General features: G+C 40.5%; 1 protein-coding gene across 1 annotated transcript in view; it reads left to right on the forward strand.

Annotated features, from left to right (window-relative positions):
- The window catches only part of LOC124368181 (extensin-like), a 192,114-nt gene that overhangs the window by 144,564 nt on the left and 32,412 nt on the right, over nt 1–15,138 (forward strand). Inside the window, exons 2-3 of the mRNA XM_046825458.1 lie at nt 4,577–5,036; nt 6,961–7,144. Coding sequence (XP_046681414.1) covers nt 4,577–5,036; nt 6,961–7,144 — 644 coding nt within the window. The remainder of the gene's footprint in view (nt 1–4,576; nt 5,037–6,960; nt 7,145–15,138) is intronic.

The following is a 15,138-nucleotide window of genomic DNA, read 5'->3' on the forward strand; positions in this document are numbered from 1 at the left end:
CTAAAACAACCCACCCCAACAACATAACACAAACATCAACCACCCATAAAAACAACCTAATCAAACACACACCCCTCAACCACCTATCACTATCACAATCTCTCAATCCACCCCTCAATTATACCTTCTACAATCCCCCACTATCTTTCCAACATCCCCACCTTTACCAAAACCACTACCTACACAAACAACCCCACACATCAAACCATCCCCAAAATAAACACATACCAACAACCCTACCCATCATACCCTATAAATAACTCCCCCATTCAACCCAATCCCCCCCCCCAAACCCCACCACCCCTCCTTACCTACATACCACTACTATAAAACCCACCCTCACTTTACCACCACACTACTAAACCACTACCCATAAACAACACCAATACCTTAACCAACCCATCACCAATCACCCTTCTCACACCTACCTCACATAATCCCCATACCTAAACCAACCCCATCTACATCTAACATTCCAAACACACCATAAAAACCAAACCAACTACAAAACAACATCAAAAAACCACAAAACCCCCACCCCCACCATTTATTCTTAACCCCCCATTATCATCACACAACCTATACCAAACACACCTTCTCCTAAACCCAACCCCCCCCTACTACACCTCCAACTACCCCCCTCCTACCTCTATTCATAACAACAAATAAAAAAAAACTACCCCAACCTACAACCCCAAACAATACCACACAATATAACCAACCCCCCTTCCACCCCTAAACACCCTAATCCCCCACCCCAACCCCCCCCCCCCACCCTTCCCCAAAACCATTACCCCCCCAATCCCACTACACACCCTTTACCTATATCCCCCACCTCAAAAACCCCCCCCACATAAAACCCCCAACATCCCCATCCCCAACCCACCTCCCCACCACAACACAACCCCCCACACCCTTCCCCAACTCTTTACCACAAACACCAAACCATAAAAAACCTCCCCTATCACATCCAAAATCAAAAAAAACCATATACACCCCCTCATTTAAACCATATACCCTACCCCCCAACTACAACATTCTCCCCCCCCACAAAACAAAAAACCCCAAATCCACCCACAACCAAAAACCCAACCTTCACACCCACACCTAACCCACTTCATCAAAACCCAAAACCTCACTAAAAAAAACACCCAAACCTCCACCTCTTAATATACAAAAATCACACATTTCAACATCACAATACCACACAATAATAACACACCCCACCATCCCAAAACCTCATCCACCCCACACCTAAACCCTCCTCCTTCCACCCACAACCACTCAATATAAAAAAATCATCAACCTAAAACTCATATCATTCACCAAACCAAATTACCTCCTAAACCAAAATCACAAATCCCACCCCCCACCCCTACATCACCCCTCTCCACAAAACAAAACATACCACCCCCCACAACTTCAAAATACCCAAATCCAATTCAAATACACTCCCCACTCTTTCTACTAACCTAATTATTAATCACCCCACATCCCCCCATTTTATCAACCCTTCAATCCTAAACCACCCCACCCACTTTACCTATACAAAAATACAAACACACCTTAACCTCCCTACCAAACCTCATACTAAAATAACAAATACCATCTAACCTAACTCATAAACATCACATATATTCACCCCCTCACCCTTCCCAACTTAATTCCTATGCAAACATATTATTACCGTAAAAATAATACAATACCGTATTCAACCACCTAACACCGTACCCTTAACTATTTTCCACTCACCAAGTTTTTCCCAAAACACATCCCAACCTTCCCCCAATAAAAAACAACAACCACCATCCTAAACTACAACCTTTCCATCATCTTCCCCCCTAATTTCTAAACACACCCCACCAACAAACCCATCAATCAACCCAACCAATACCACCCACCCACTACCACAACCATAAATAACACATAACCATTAAAATCATACCCACCCTAACCCAATTCCCAAAAACACACTAAATCCCTAACTCCAAAAAAATTCCTCTACTCCTCCTCCCCCCAATTATAATACCCAAACCAAAACAACCACCACACAATTTCCCATCATCTCAACCAACTCTAAACTTACTCCAAAATACTACACACCACACTAAACTCCCCAACCATCACATCACATTCCAAATTTATACTATTCCCCAAAAAATCTTTTTTTTTTTTTTTTTTTTTTTTTTTTTTTTTTTTTTTTTTTTTTTTTTTTTTTATTATACCAAATAATCCACAAAAAATTTAAAACAAACATTCAACTCAAAACCAAATAAACAACTAACCCCCTCCAACCAACCCACACCATCGACCCTTAACTTCTCTACACTCACCTCCAACTACCAACTTTCCCTAACAAAACCCTACCATACATCCACTATTAACCATACCCCAATTCTTCCAATCACCAAACCCACCATACAAAACCCATCACCCAACAACAAAATCACCACAACATACCCCCCCCTTCCCCCCACAGTAACACATCAAACTAATAATCAAACCCCAACACCTCAACCCACAAACCACTACCCATCCCCAAACTCCTCCCCACTAATACCCCACACCCCCCACTCCCCCCCCCACTATTATCCCCAAAACACACCCCAAACACACCCCAACTCCACCCCACTCAATATCCTAAAACACTCCCACATACACCACCCCCTCTCACAACTCACCAATCTTCCCCTATCCTCCAACCCAAACTCCCCTCCCTTACCCTACAAAAATAATACAAACCCTTAACCCCCCACCCAACCCCCACCACCCACCACACCCCCACACATATTAATTTTTTTCCCTTCACCCCTCCTCTCTACCCAACACCTAATCCACCACAACACAATCTCACAATCCCCACCAACAACAAACCTAATCAACTAAACCCTAAAATATACTATAACACATACAACCCCCACTTACACCCACTCCCAACCCAAAACACCCCTCTCCCCCCCCCATACCTCCAAAAAAACAATACCCCCCCCAAATCCCCCAACCTACAAACCTCCCCACCAAAACTCCCCCTAACCCCCCAAACCCATTCCCCAATCTCCCCACATCCACTAAACACTCTACAACAACATATATATAACCAAAACCACACCCCCATATTACATCTTTAACCTAACTAACCAAACCAAAAAAAAAAAACCAACCCTAAAATTAATACCAACTCCCCAAAACATTCCCCATATATTCTCCTAACAAAAAAACACCCCACCCCCACCAACTCAAATCTACCCACACATTATAATATAATTCCTCCCCTACTCCCTTCTCAAACCAATACTCAAATCCCACATTCTCTCTAACAATCATACTCTTTCCACCTTAACCCCCCCTCTTATAATAACACAAACCATTAACTTATCTCCCAACTCACACAAAAACCCGAATTAAACCTTTCCCCATCATTCCCCCTCCATTCTACCATCTCCCCTCCCCCTAACACAACCACAAATCCACAAACCCCCATAACCCCCAACCTACCAAAAAACACACAAACACTCAACAACCATCCACCCCACCCCCTCCAAACACTCTACCTTACCCATAACCAAATACTTATCCATCAAAATACACCCTCAAACACTATATCTACCACACCACCACCTCCTTCTAAACAACAAAACCCCATAACTTCCCAACCCCACAATCCCCACAAAATCCACCCCTTCCCCTAACACACTCCCACAAAAACATCCCTTCAAACCCAACAACACCATCCATCACACACCCCCTCACACCATTATCATAACCCCCATATTTCAAACCAATCCCCCCCCCAAACTATAAAAACCCCCATAAAAACCCCCCTATACATAACCCATCCATCAATCCAAAACCCCACCCACATCACCCTCATAACATTATCTCCACCATCACCATACACACCAACCAAACAAAACCAAACACACAAACTCCCCCCACCTCATCAACCCCCCAATCACCATACATACCTTCCACCTTCCCAAAATAAAACACAATCAACCCCCCCCCACATAAAAACCACCATCTCCAACCAATCCCATAAACCATCCACCCTCCTCAAAACTATCATTCTCCTACCCCCTACCCCAACAACTACTTAAAAAACACAATACACCTCCTATTCCCTATACTCCATATTACTCATTACCATCCCTCTTCCATTTAACCCCCACCATCCCCCCAATACTACCACTCCCTTATCTCACTAATCTCCCACCAACACACCCACACCCTCCCTAATAACACATAACCCCCTACTCATACAATACCCCCCCCCACAAACCAAAACAAAAAAAACAAACCCCCATACAACCTCCCATAATCAACACTAAACACCTTCCTAAAATACACTACAATTCACCTCTCCTACCTCAATCCAATACTCACAAAAACAAAATTACCAACAATCCCATACTTACCTCCCCCCCCCACCCAACCCCCCACAACATAACAAACACCCAAAACAACCCCAAAACACCATACCCCACCCACCACATAACCCCACCCCACACCCCAACCACCCCCCAACCCCACCCCAAAACCACCAACAACCCCTCAAACACACTCGTTCTGGGAACAGAAGCCAAACCCTACCACCCACCACCGTACCCCTACACCAACCCAACAAAACCCAACAAAACCACCCCCCCAAGACCAAACCAACAACCCCTACCACCCACCCAACCCCAATCCCCACAAAACCCACAACCCCCTAACCACCCCCACCCCCCACCACAAAACCCTACAACCAAAACAGCACCAACCAAAAAACCAAACCACACACCACCTCCATAACACAACTAACCCCGACAACATACCCACCGAAACCAAACAACCATTCTCCAAACCACCATTTACACCCACCCACAACAACCCAACCAAAACAAAAACCCCCACAAACCCAAACCCACACCCAACCCACAACAACCACAACCCACCCACCACACCACCAAACCACCAACCACCACACACCAAAACATCCATACACCACCCACACAACCACCCAAACCCTCAACAACAATATACCCCACCTCAACAAGGTGACCAAACCACAAAAAACAAAACCCACAAATACACTACCCAAACAACACCACAATCCAACCCACATCAATAACACCCTCAACAACCAAAACATACAAATTACAAAAAACCAACACATCTAACCCCAACAAACCACACCCAACCCAACAACACCCCCCACGTCCACAAAAACCAACCCCCACCGACCAATACACCACAACCAACATAACACCACCCAAACTATCCCACTGACCACCCTGACAACCCCCAACCAAAACCACACACCCCTCACCCCCCACCTGAAAACAACCAACACCCCTCACCAAAAACCCACACACCGATGACCCCCACACACACCACCACCACAACACAAAACACCCCAACCACACACACACCCAACACAACACCAACCAAAACCCCAATATAACCACCCCACACCCAACAAACCCACACCCCCCAACACACCACAACACAACCAAAAAACCTAAACCCCCACCAAACACCGTTCTGGACCCCACCAACACCCCAACAAACCTCCAAACACCACAACCCACCCATACCATACACCCAACACCACAAAACCTCACCCGGAACCCCCCAAACACGAAACACAACACCTACACCCTCACACAAAACCCCAATACCGATACACCAACCCACACCTTACACAAAACCACCGACCCAGAACCCCAAACAAAACCCAACACTAACACACACAACACCCCGACACCACCCCCAACCCGACCATCCCAACAACCTACACAACCCCTTACCCCACCCCACCACAACCTCCCAAATATTACCCAAGACACTACCAATACACCAAACTAACACACACATACCACTCCAACTAACCCCCGAAAACCAACCACCCAACACCACAACGCAATAAACCTCCCCAACCCACGCACCACCCCAACCCATCGCCACCAACAATAACAAACCACACTCCAAACAACACTCCCCCATAACCAACCACCACCCCCACCCCCACCTACCCAACCACCCCCATAACATACCACAAAAACAAAAAACCCCCCCATAACCCCACCAAACACCACACCCCCCAACCACACATGACCACCCCCAAATACCCATACACGCAATAACTACACCAACCCCATAACTAACCTTCCCTCCCCCACACCACAGCACCCTCCCCCCAACCCAAACAATCAAACGCCTCCCCTCACCCCACCAAATCACACCCCCCCCACACAACACTCCAAAAACCCTCCACCCCACACCCGCCCCGACACACCATCACCACAAAACTCCACTCCCAATACAATACTAACACACCCCTCAAAAACTACCAAACCCATACCAAAACCCCCCATCCAAACAATCCATTACCAATCACTCACCCCCCCTAAACCCCCAATGCCCAAAACCACCCCCACCCACACCAGAACTACCCACCCCACACCCTACACAAAACACCCCCCCCCCCATCCCACCCACCACCCACAATACCAAACCACCCAAAGCCCATACCCCCAAAAAATTAATCCACACCAAAACAACCACAAAAACACCGACCCAAAAAACCCCCCCATCAAACTCAAACCCAAACACACAAAACCAAAAACGACCCAAATACCTCAAACCAAAAAAACCCCCTCCCACCCCAAAACACACAACCCACCACTAACACAACAGACAACAAACACCACACCCCAAACCCACCCCACACACACCACAAACACCACACCACCACACCACAAACCACCAACCCCCAACCCCCACCCCACCCCAACTCAACCACATAACAACAACACCACCAACCACCCCAACAACCCCCCCCAACCCACAACCACCACCCCAACCACCACCCCCCCCCCCAAAACCCACAACCAAACAACCTAATACACACCACCACCCAACCTAATCCCACACCACACAAACAACACACAAAAAACAAAACAACACAACACAACCTAGCACAACCACAGCCACACACCACCACCAAATACCCACAACCAACAAACACCCCAACCACATATCCCCCACAACCACCACAACCCCCACCCCAACCCCACCCAACCATCACCCCCCCAAACCAACACCCCAATACAACCCCCACTCACAACCCCACCCCCCACCCCCTCCACATACCCAACAAACAGTATGGCGGTTCTAGCTCACTTTTGGGACAGACAGAAAATCAGCGGAAAATTACTGTTTAAAGGACAATAAAACGAATCTGTAAAAATCAAACGTATGGCGTTCTAGATCACTTTTGGGACAGACAAGAAATTCCATACAAAAATACTGTTCAATACACCATAAATATGTAAAAACAATTCACAATACAATTTACTTAAATAAACTATGGTAAACTGTATTCAAGCAATTTTTCATGGACAGTATGACAAATAATAGTGGAATTTATAACACTCGAATGTGAATTTAGAATATGTTGGCATTACCGTTGAGCGAGAAATGTTGGTAGCACTGCGCGGCACACAGGAGAACAGCCTTTCCCGTCCAGACATCACACTTGTCAGTCATATTTAAATTTTACTCTTACTTTTTGATCCAGATGTTAAAGTTCCCTGTGTTAATGGTTTAATATCGCAATGCTCTTCATCCTTCAGCTCTTTTTGGAACAAGGGAATTAGTGAAATTAATCCGTAGTGACAAGTTCAGTGCTTTATATTCTACAATTTTAACCCCGTTTACCACCCATCCTTTAAGACTCATTCATCATAAAATCTTCTTCTTCAAGACAGTGTGAATCATTCTGTTCAATCAGACATTTCTAATCATGCCTAGTTCCATTACTTCATGCGACACTATGATGTGGATCTACAGTCACTGATCTGCGTTGTGCAACATCTCGAAGCAGCGGACGTGTTATTCCAACTATGAACGTGATCTTGCAGTGTTGTGGCAACATCCTGAAGCAGCCGACTGTCAAGGACTTGTTACTCAACCGCAGGCCTCAACTCTGAACATCTGGCTAACACTGCCTCAACCTCGCAACACCTTGTTTCATCACTCGACCCCTTTCTGCACCCTCCAACACGTCATCGCAACCCTCACGAAGAATGAAGATCACCAGATGAGTTCTTAAGAAATTAAGCTTAATCTATAGATTTAATAATGTAATAGCGGCTCTTCAATCCAACCTTCATGAATAATCTTCAAAAAACCTTTCTAAAAAAATAACATAACCAAAAATTCAAACATTCATTCAGATGACATAAATGGCTTACAATTGGCATTCAAACCGCCGTTAATGTTAGCAAATAAAACTGTATAGACCAAAGAAATTTGAACAAGCAAATTTTTATAAAATCGAAATTTAAACATTTTTAGCAATATTTTAAAGAAAATATTATAAAAGAACTGATAGAAATGTCATTTGATATCCCCCCCCCCCCCCATTCCAAAACACCCCCCCCATAAAACCCCACCCAAACCCACCCCAATAAATCAACCCCTAGCAAACCAACACATCCCCCAAATCCCCCCAATTATCCCTCAATTCAACCCCTCAACCCCCTCACACTCCCTCCCCCTACCTCCACCTCCCATAACAAACACACATACCACACCCACCACTCCAATCTTCCCCACAATCCCCAATAACACTCCATAACTCCTTTTCAACCTCAAACCCTTCCCCACCCCCACCACCCCCCCCTCAATACCCATACAACCCCTAAAAAATCAATATATTTAAATTCCAAATCTACTTAACCTATCAAACAAAATCTTTAAAAGTTTACCATAAATTCCACCCCCAAACACTATATTACCATAACTATAGATATATAGAGTTCGGATTTGATTTCATTTTTCGTTTTTCTAGATCTGGAATCCTTTGACGCCAATTTGAACCAATGTTTGCAAAGAAATCTTGTTCATTGTATTTTAATCACCTGTGTATCCTAAAGGTTTTTAGATTTTATTTAAAAATTTGTTTATAATATTCCTTTGGTTTTTGAATCAGATGACATTTTCAATCAGTTCTTCTATAATTAGTTTTCTTTTAAAATATTGCTATAATGTTTTATTTTTCGATTTCATAAAATTTTGGCTTGTTCAAATTTCTTTTGTCTATTACAGTTTTATTTCTAACTTTAACGGCGGTTTGTATGCCCAAAATTGTAAGCCAATTTTTGTCATCTGAATGTATTTTGAATTTTGTTTGTCTATTTTTTAGATTGTTTTTGAAAATTAGTTCATGAAGGTGTTGATAAGCGCTATTTACATTATTAAATCTATAGATTAAGCTTAATTTCTTTAAGAACTCATCTGTGATCTTCATTCTTCGTGAGGGTAATCTCATCCTATTAATTCTTTATCATCCCTTTTTAATATATATTCTTCACCCCCTTTTAATCTTATAGAATATTCATAATTATCTATTAACCTCTTATTATCTTCATCTTTATCACCCCTTCCAATCCCTACGCATCACCTTAATTAATCCCACCCCATCCATAACGTCAATGGTGATAACACGTCCGCTGCTTCGAGATGTTGCACAAAAGCTGTCAGGTGACGTAGACCACATCTATATGTGTCGCTTGACTACCTTGACCAACTTCAAGTAAATTACACAATACAATATGTGACACTTCCATAATCACACAATACATATATTCCATTAGCATAACATCATTCATATACTAAATCATTAACTACCTAGATATACCCTATAAGACCAAAACACTCCATCCTTGACACACCTTATTAAAATACCACCATACTTCAATACAACCCCCACTCTATACAATATCACTATCATTCTAAATAAAACCATACCCACACTATAACAAAACCCATATTTAACCCACTACACGCTAACAAAATTACAAATATTACTACTATGTTAGAGTAATTCTTTACAATGATTTCTCCAGAGAGCCTCCTCCTATACCCACCATAACACGACAACTTTCTACAATCCCCCACAACAACACAAACACACCCAACTATTATTATCAAATTCCCCCCCATAAAATTATTCAACTGTAATGATATTAATTTTTGAATTACAGGTTCCTAGTTTATTAAGGTAATTGTATTGTGAATTGTTTAACATATTTATGGTGTCAATAACCAGACATTTTCATTACAAACATACATTACCCCCAAAGTGTGCTATGAACCTCCATACTGTTGGATTTTTTTTACAGATTTCGTTTGATTGGCCGTTAAAAACTGTTTTTTTCCAGTGATTTTCTGCTCTGTCCCAAAGTGAAGCTAGAACCCGCCCAGTACGGGTTGTTTTTATCAGATTTGTTTTTTGGCCTGTATAAACTGTATGTGTCCCTTGAGGGTCGGTGCTGTACCACATAGTGGTCAGAACCCTCATTCTTCTTAGATTAGCGGTCGTTAGTGTGTTTCGTGTCGTGTGTTTTTTCTTGTGTTATTTTGTGTGTGTTAGTTTGTGTGCTGTGACTTAAATATATCTATCTATAAACACTGTACTGTGTAAAGAACACATTTGAAAAAACCGTCCCAGTAGATGTTACCACTTAACCACCCATAATATATTAAAGCCAACTGACTCAACATTAAAACTTTATACACAACGAAAAAGGTTAATAGAAAACATTATGGTGAATCTTCAGTAAAATATAAATTTAACCATCCTACCAAGCTACGAAACGCCACTTAAAGTCTCCGCCTACACAGGAAAATATGTATTCTGTAACCCCCCCTTATGGTAAGTACCTAATCAAAAAAACAAACTACACATACCATTACCTAGTCCCACCTGTTCCCTTACTAAACACATCACTGCCCAATTACGTTTCTGTGACAGGTGTTAAAGTAACAACTCCCCAACCCTACTCTCCTCCCACCTCTCTTTATCAACAATACAAACCCACCCCATCAAATTAAACAATCATCAAAACTACCCCACCCACAACCCCACACACCTTCTCTCCCAACAACTGCCAACATAAACATTAACCTCTAAATCACCCCAATAAAAAACACCAAAACCACACAAATTCAACTATTCATCACCCACCCACAATTAAAACCTTAAATCTCCATATTTTCCCTCTAATCACACACACCAACCCCCTCCCTTTAAAACTATACCACACCAAATAACACCTCCAACCAACCACAAATCCAATCTATCTCTATCCCTATCCAACTCTCTCAATTAATCACCCAAAACCATAAAACACAACACTCCCTACTAACACAACATACTCCACCCCATTCTCTAATTACCCCCTTCCTATCCTACCACACCTCTCCCCCTCTTCCTTTCACCCACCAACTTTTTTGTCATGGTACAACATTAGAACGAGTGCATTTGAATACTTGCCGTCCCAGTTGGTTTGTGAAAACTGATGAAGAAGCTGCCTGAGGGAATTAAAACATCTTATTGATTCTAAAACTATTCAATCTCGATTAAAAACACCTCCTTGGTGTCAAAGGAGTTTTACTCTGTTGAAGAGTTCATGTTCAGTTGCTGGGCATGATTATTGTAAATATTGAAAACAAGAATAAATTAAACCCTAGTTTCTGGTGATCAATTAAATTATACAAATGCAATGGAATTGTATATTATTATGAATGTACTTGACGCGATGCATGCAATCTAATAATTTTAGACGGCCCCAACACTCAACATCTAAAAAAAAACTACAACCCATCACAATCATACTAAAAAAACATGATAATTCATCTTATTCCCTCCCCCCCCCCCTTTTTAATACAACCACCAAACTACATAACTCCCTTAATATTCAAAACATAAAAAATAACAACCTTACACTTGCGAACTAACCTAACCACCCCCACAAAAAAACAAACCCTAACCTCATATCAACAATATCTAGAAAACACACTCAAAACACTTTAAACACTAATACCCCTCTAACCAAATCAACAACTCAACCCTCTCATATACCAACCACAACTATACCTACACCCTATCCCCAACACTAACCCATATAACAACAGCACAACACACCCATACTACAAAAAAATAAAACCTCTTTCCATTTTCCCCCAAAAAATACAAACCCACCCTCAAAAAAACTAAACCCTAACCAAATCCAAACATTTCAATCTCATAAAAAACCACATACAAAATCTACACCACAAACCTTACTCTTTACTACCCACCCTACCACAACCCAAATAAATCAAAAAATAAACACAACACAACACCAAATAAGATAATTATGGAAAAAATATTATTGGGCCAATAAATGTTGAATCAGTACTTTATTTGAAGAGGCTTAATACCAATATGCCATATTTTAATTTAAATGAAATATTTTATACGCTAGGAAAAAAATGATAAAATAGAACTTGATTGAAAATATAAAAACATTGGCCTCGTTTTAAGAGGGTTATATACTAAGAGTTTTCCAAACTCTTTTACAAATAAAACATTTTTGGTGAAAAGTAGTTTCAGATAAACGTAGTGTATATGTTATAAAATATAATAAACCAACAACAAAGGATTTTTACGGTTGTTATTATGGACACTTTGTTAATAATCTGTTAACAATAGTCGGACATTGTTAAAAAACAACACCTACCAAATTCAAGCTTTTAGTCTAGGAGCTTATTTTCGATTCTTAGCTTAAACACTGCAATAAATTCCTTAATTGTAAATTAAAAGTCCCACATTTTTATTTGATAAAAAGGCTTTGACAATGTACTAATAATTTGAAAAATATACATCAAATTCAATATTTAAAAAGAAGTCAGAAGCTATTACCCGCAGCAGCGGTTGCCTCATTTTCCAACAGAACAGTCAGGTCACGTTGTCGCTGAGATAAAATTTCTAAATGAGGAAATTATTTATATCCATTTAGATTGAATGTATTACTAAAACTAACATTCTCTGTTGCGTAATGAAAATAATGTAAAGATGATCCCAACACATGTTGTAATCGAACAAGAGAGACTAGATATAGTAGGATTCCTCATGCATTGCTTAACGCTGTTTTGATTTTGTACAATAATAAATAATTATGGTCGTGACAAAAAAGTTAAAGAGTGCATTTTACTTCGTAAATAGTTTGATAGTTCAGCCTAACCCCTCCAAGAGTAATCATATGGACAAAGTCGTATTTGTACAGCAATGTACACTCATAAAATTGGCTTTTAAGCGGATTTAATTCTTTTTAACCCATCAAACAATCCCTACTATAAACATCATTACCCTTACCACACCCCTACCTCCACCTATTTTCCCCAATAAACCAACTAACCAAATTTCTGTTAAATGTAAAATTTTGTACCAGAATATAATCCTTTCTTCAAACCACGTTATCACAAACCCACAAAAAATAAAATTAATAGTGTGATAATAGTAGTTTACACCACTAAAAAAATACAAAACCATCTTAAATACCACTCCCTCAAACCCCACCAATACACAAAAATTCAAACTATCCAACAAACCACAACAAAATAAACCAAACATCCATAAATAAATCACAAACATCCCATCCTACAAATTAACCTAACATAATCTTCACACACACCTTAATAATAACCAAAAAACCCTAACAATTAAACTATCATACTTACAAAAAACAAATAAAACCAAACCCAAAAAACAAATTCCAAATCAAAATCCAATTCCCAATACAACCCACAATACAACCAATACAAACCTCACAACTCATTCCCATAAAAACACCACTAAATACACACACAATAACTACAAACACCAAACACAAAACCCATCCATAACCATCAACACCCCCCCTTAAAACCCCACCCAAACCTTATCCCCCACAAAACTAACAAAATACCAAACCCCAATCCCCCACCCAACCCAAACCATCCAATGGCATATTGTCTGTTGAGTATGTTTGAGTATTTCACCATTCTGTGGCATCTATTACAATGGAGTAAACACTGTTTTAAAAACTCAATCCACCTCTAAACGCTGCAACACTGATTAGTTTCCCGGCCACATCAAATTTATCTCAGCGACCAACGTGACCTGACTCTTCTGTAATGAATTGATGCAACCGTGCGGTAATAGCTTCTGACTTCTTTTAATATTGATTTTGATTTATTGTTCAAATGATTAGTACATTACAAGCTATTTTATCCAATAAATCTTCAGCTCGCTTTGTTCGGCGGCTACTTTGATTTGTCTAATTACTTCTAACACCGGTAACAGAAAGTAATTGGCTTTCTGATATACAAACCCATACTAATTCTCGGTACTTGACATTGGATGTAGAGTTTGATATGGAGAGGTACAATCCATAATGGGTTACAGTAAATTACCTATTAATCCTGTTAGGTGCCAGTATCTATTACACGTGCGAATCGTTAGACTATGCGCGGCATAGCTGACACAATTTACAAAAGTGAAATTTCACCAAAACATTTCTCCAAAACCTCAATAAACGTTGACAAAAGTTAACATATACCTGTGCGTTACTATACACTACAACAGTGTTTTACTTTGTAACCCACTTACTGGTGGACTTGAGAATTTTTCTCAGTGTTCATACACTGGGACAGCTGTATATATATTTATATATAACTATTATATATACTAAATATATATTATAGTAGTATATATATATGATATATATATATTCCGCTCAGTATAAACTTTTCTCCAATTGCAGAGCATCCGTGTCAACTGGTTCTTGCATCACACGCTTTACAGCTTGACTACTCCACCCTGTGACACATTGTAAGAAAACCAATTGTACGTTGTTGTACCACTGCCTGTATAATGAGAATGTAACATTCTGGTGACTATCTAAGGCAACGCCTCAAAACTCTTAAAATTCTATACTACACCACTATATAATGTTGTTCCATTTTTCAATTATTTAAACATTACAATCTAATGTTAAGATGAAAAACACTCTATCATAACATTTAAGTATTCCACAATTTTGATCTCACAAGATATGTGAAAAAAGATTAGGCCGTAGGAAGCCTATTACTGGTACATAAATTTTATGGCTAAATTATAGTACGACCAAGTACCAATGACTGTAAATGAACCGATATAATAAAGAAATACAGAACACAATTTTTCATTCCTTCTGTTTTTGGAAATTTATCGTTCAGCTGTGCACGATTAAACTGAAAACAATCCGAATGATTACGAAATAAAGACTAGGCTTAATAGAATTAATG

Source organism: Homalodisca vitripennis, chromosome 8, assembly GCF_021130785.1.
Source record: "Homalodisca vitripennis isolate AUS2020 chromosome 8, UT_GWSS_2.1, whole genome shotgun sequence".
NCBI classification, from domain to species: Eukaryota; Metazoa; Arthropoda; class Insecta; order Hemiptera; family Cicadellidae; genus Homalodisca; species Homalodisca vitripennis.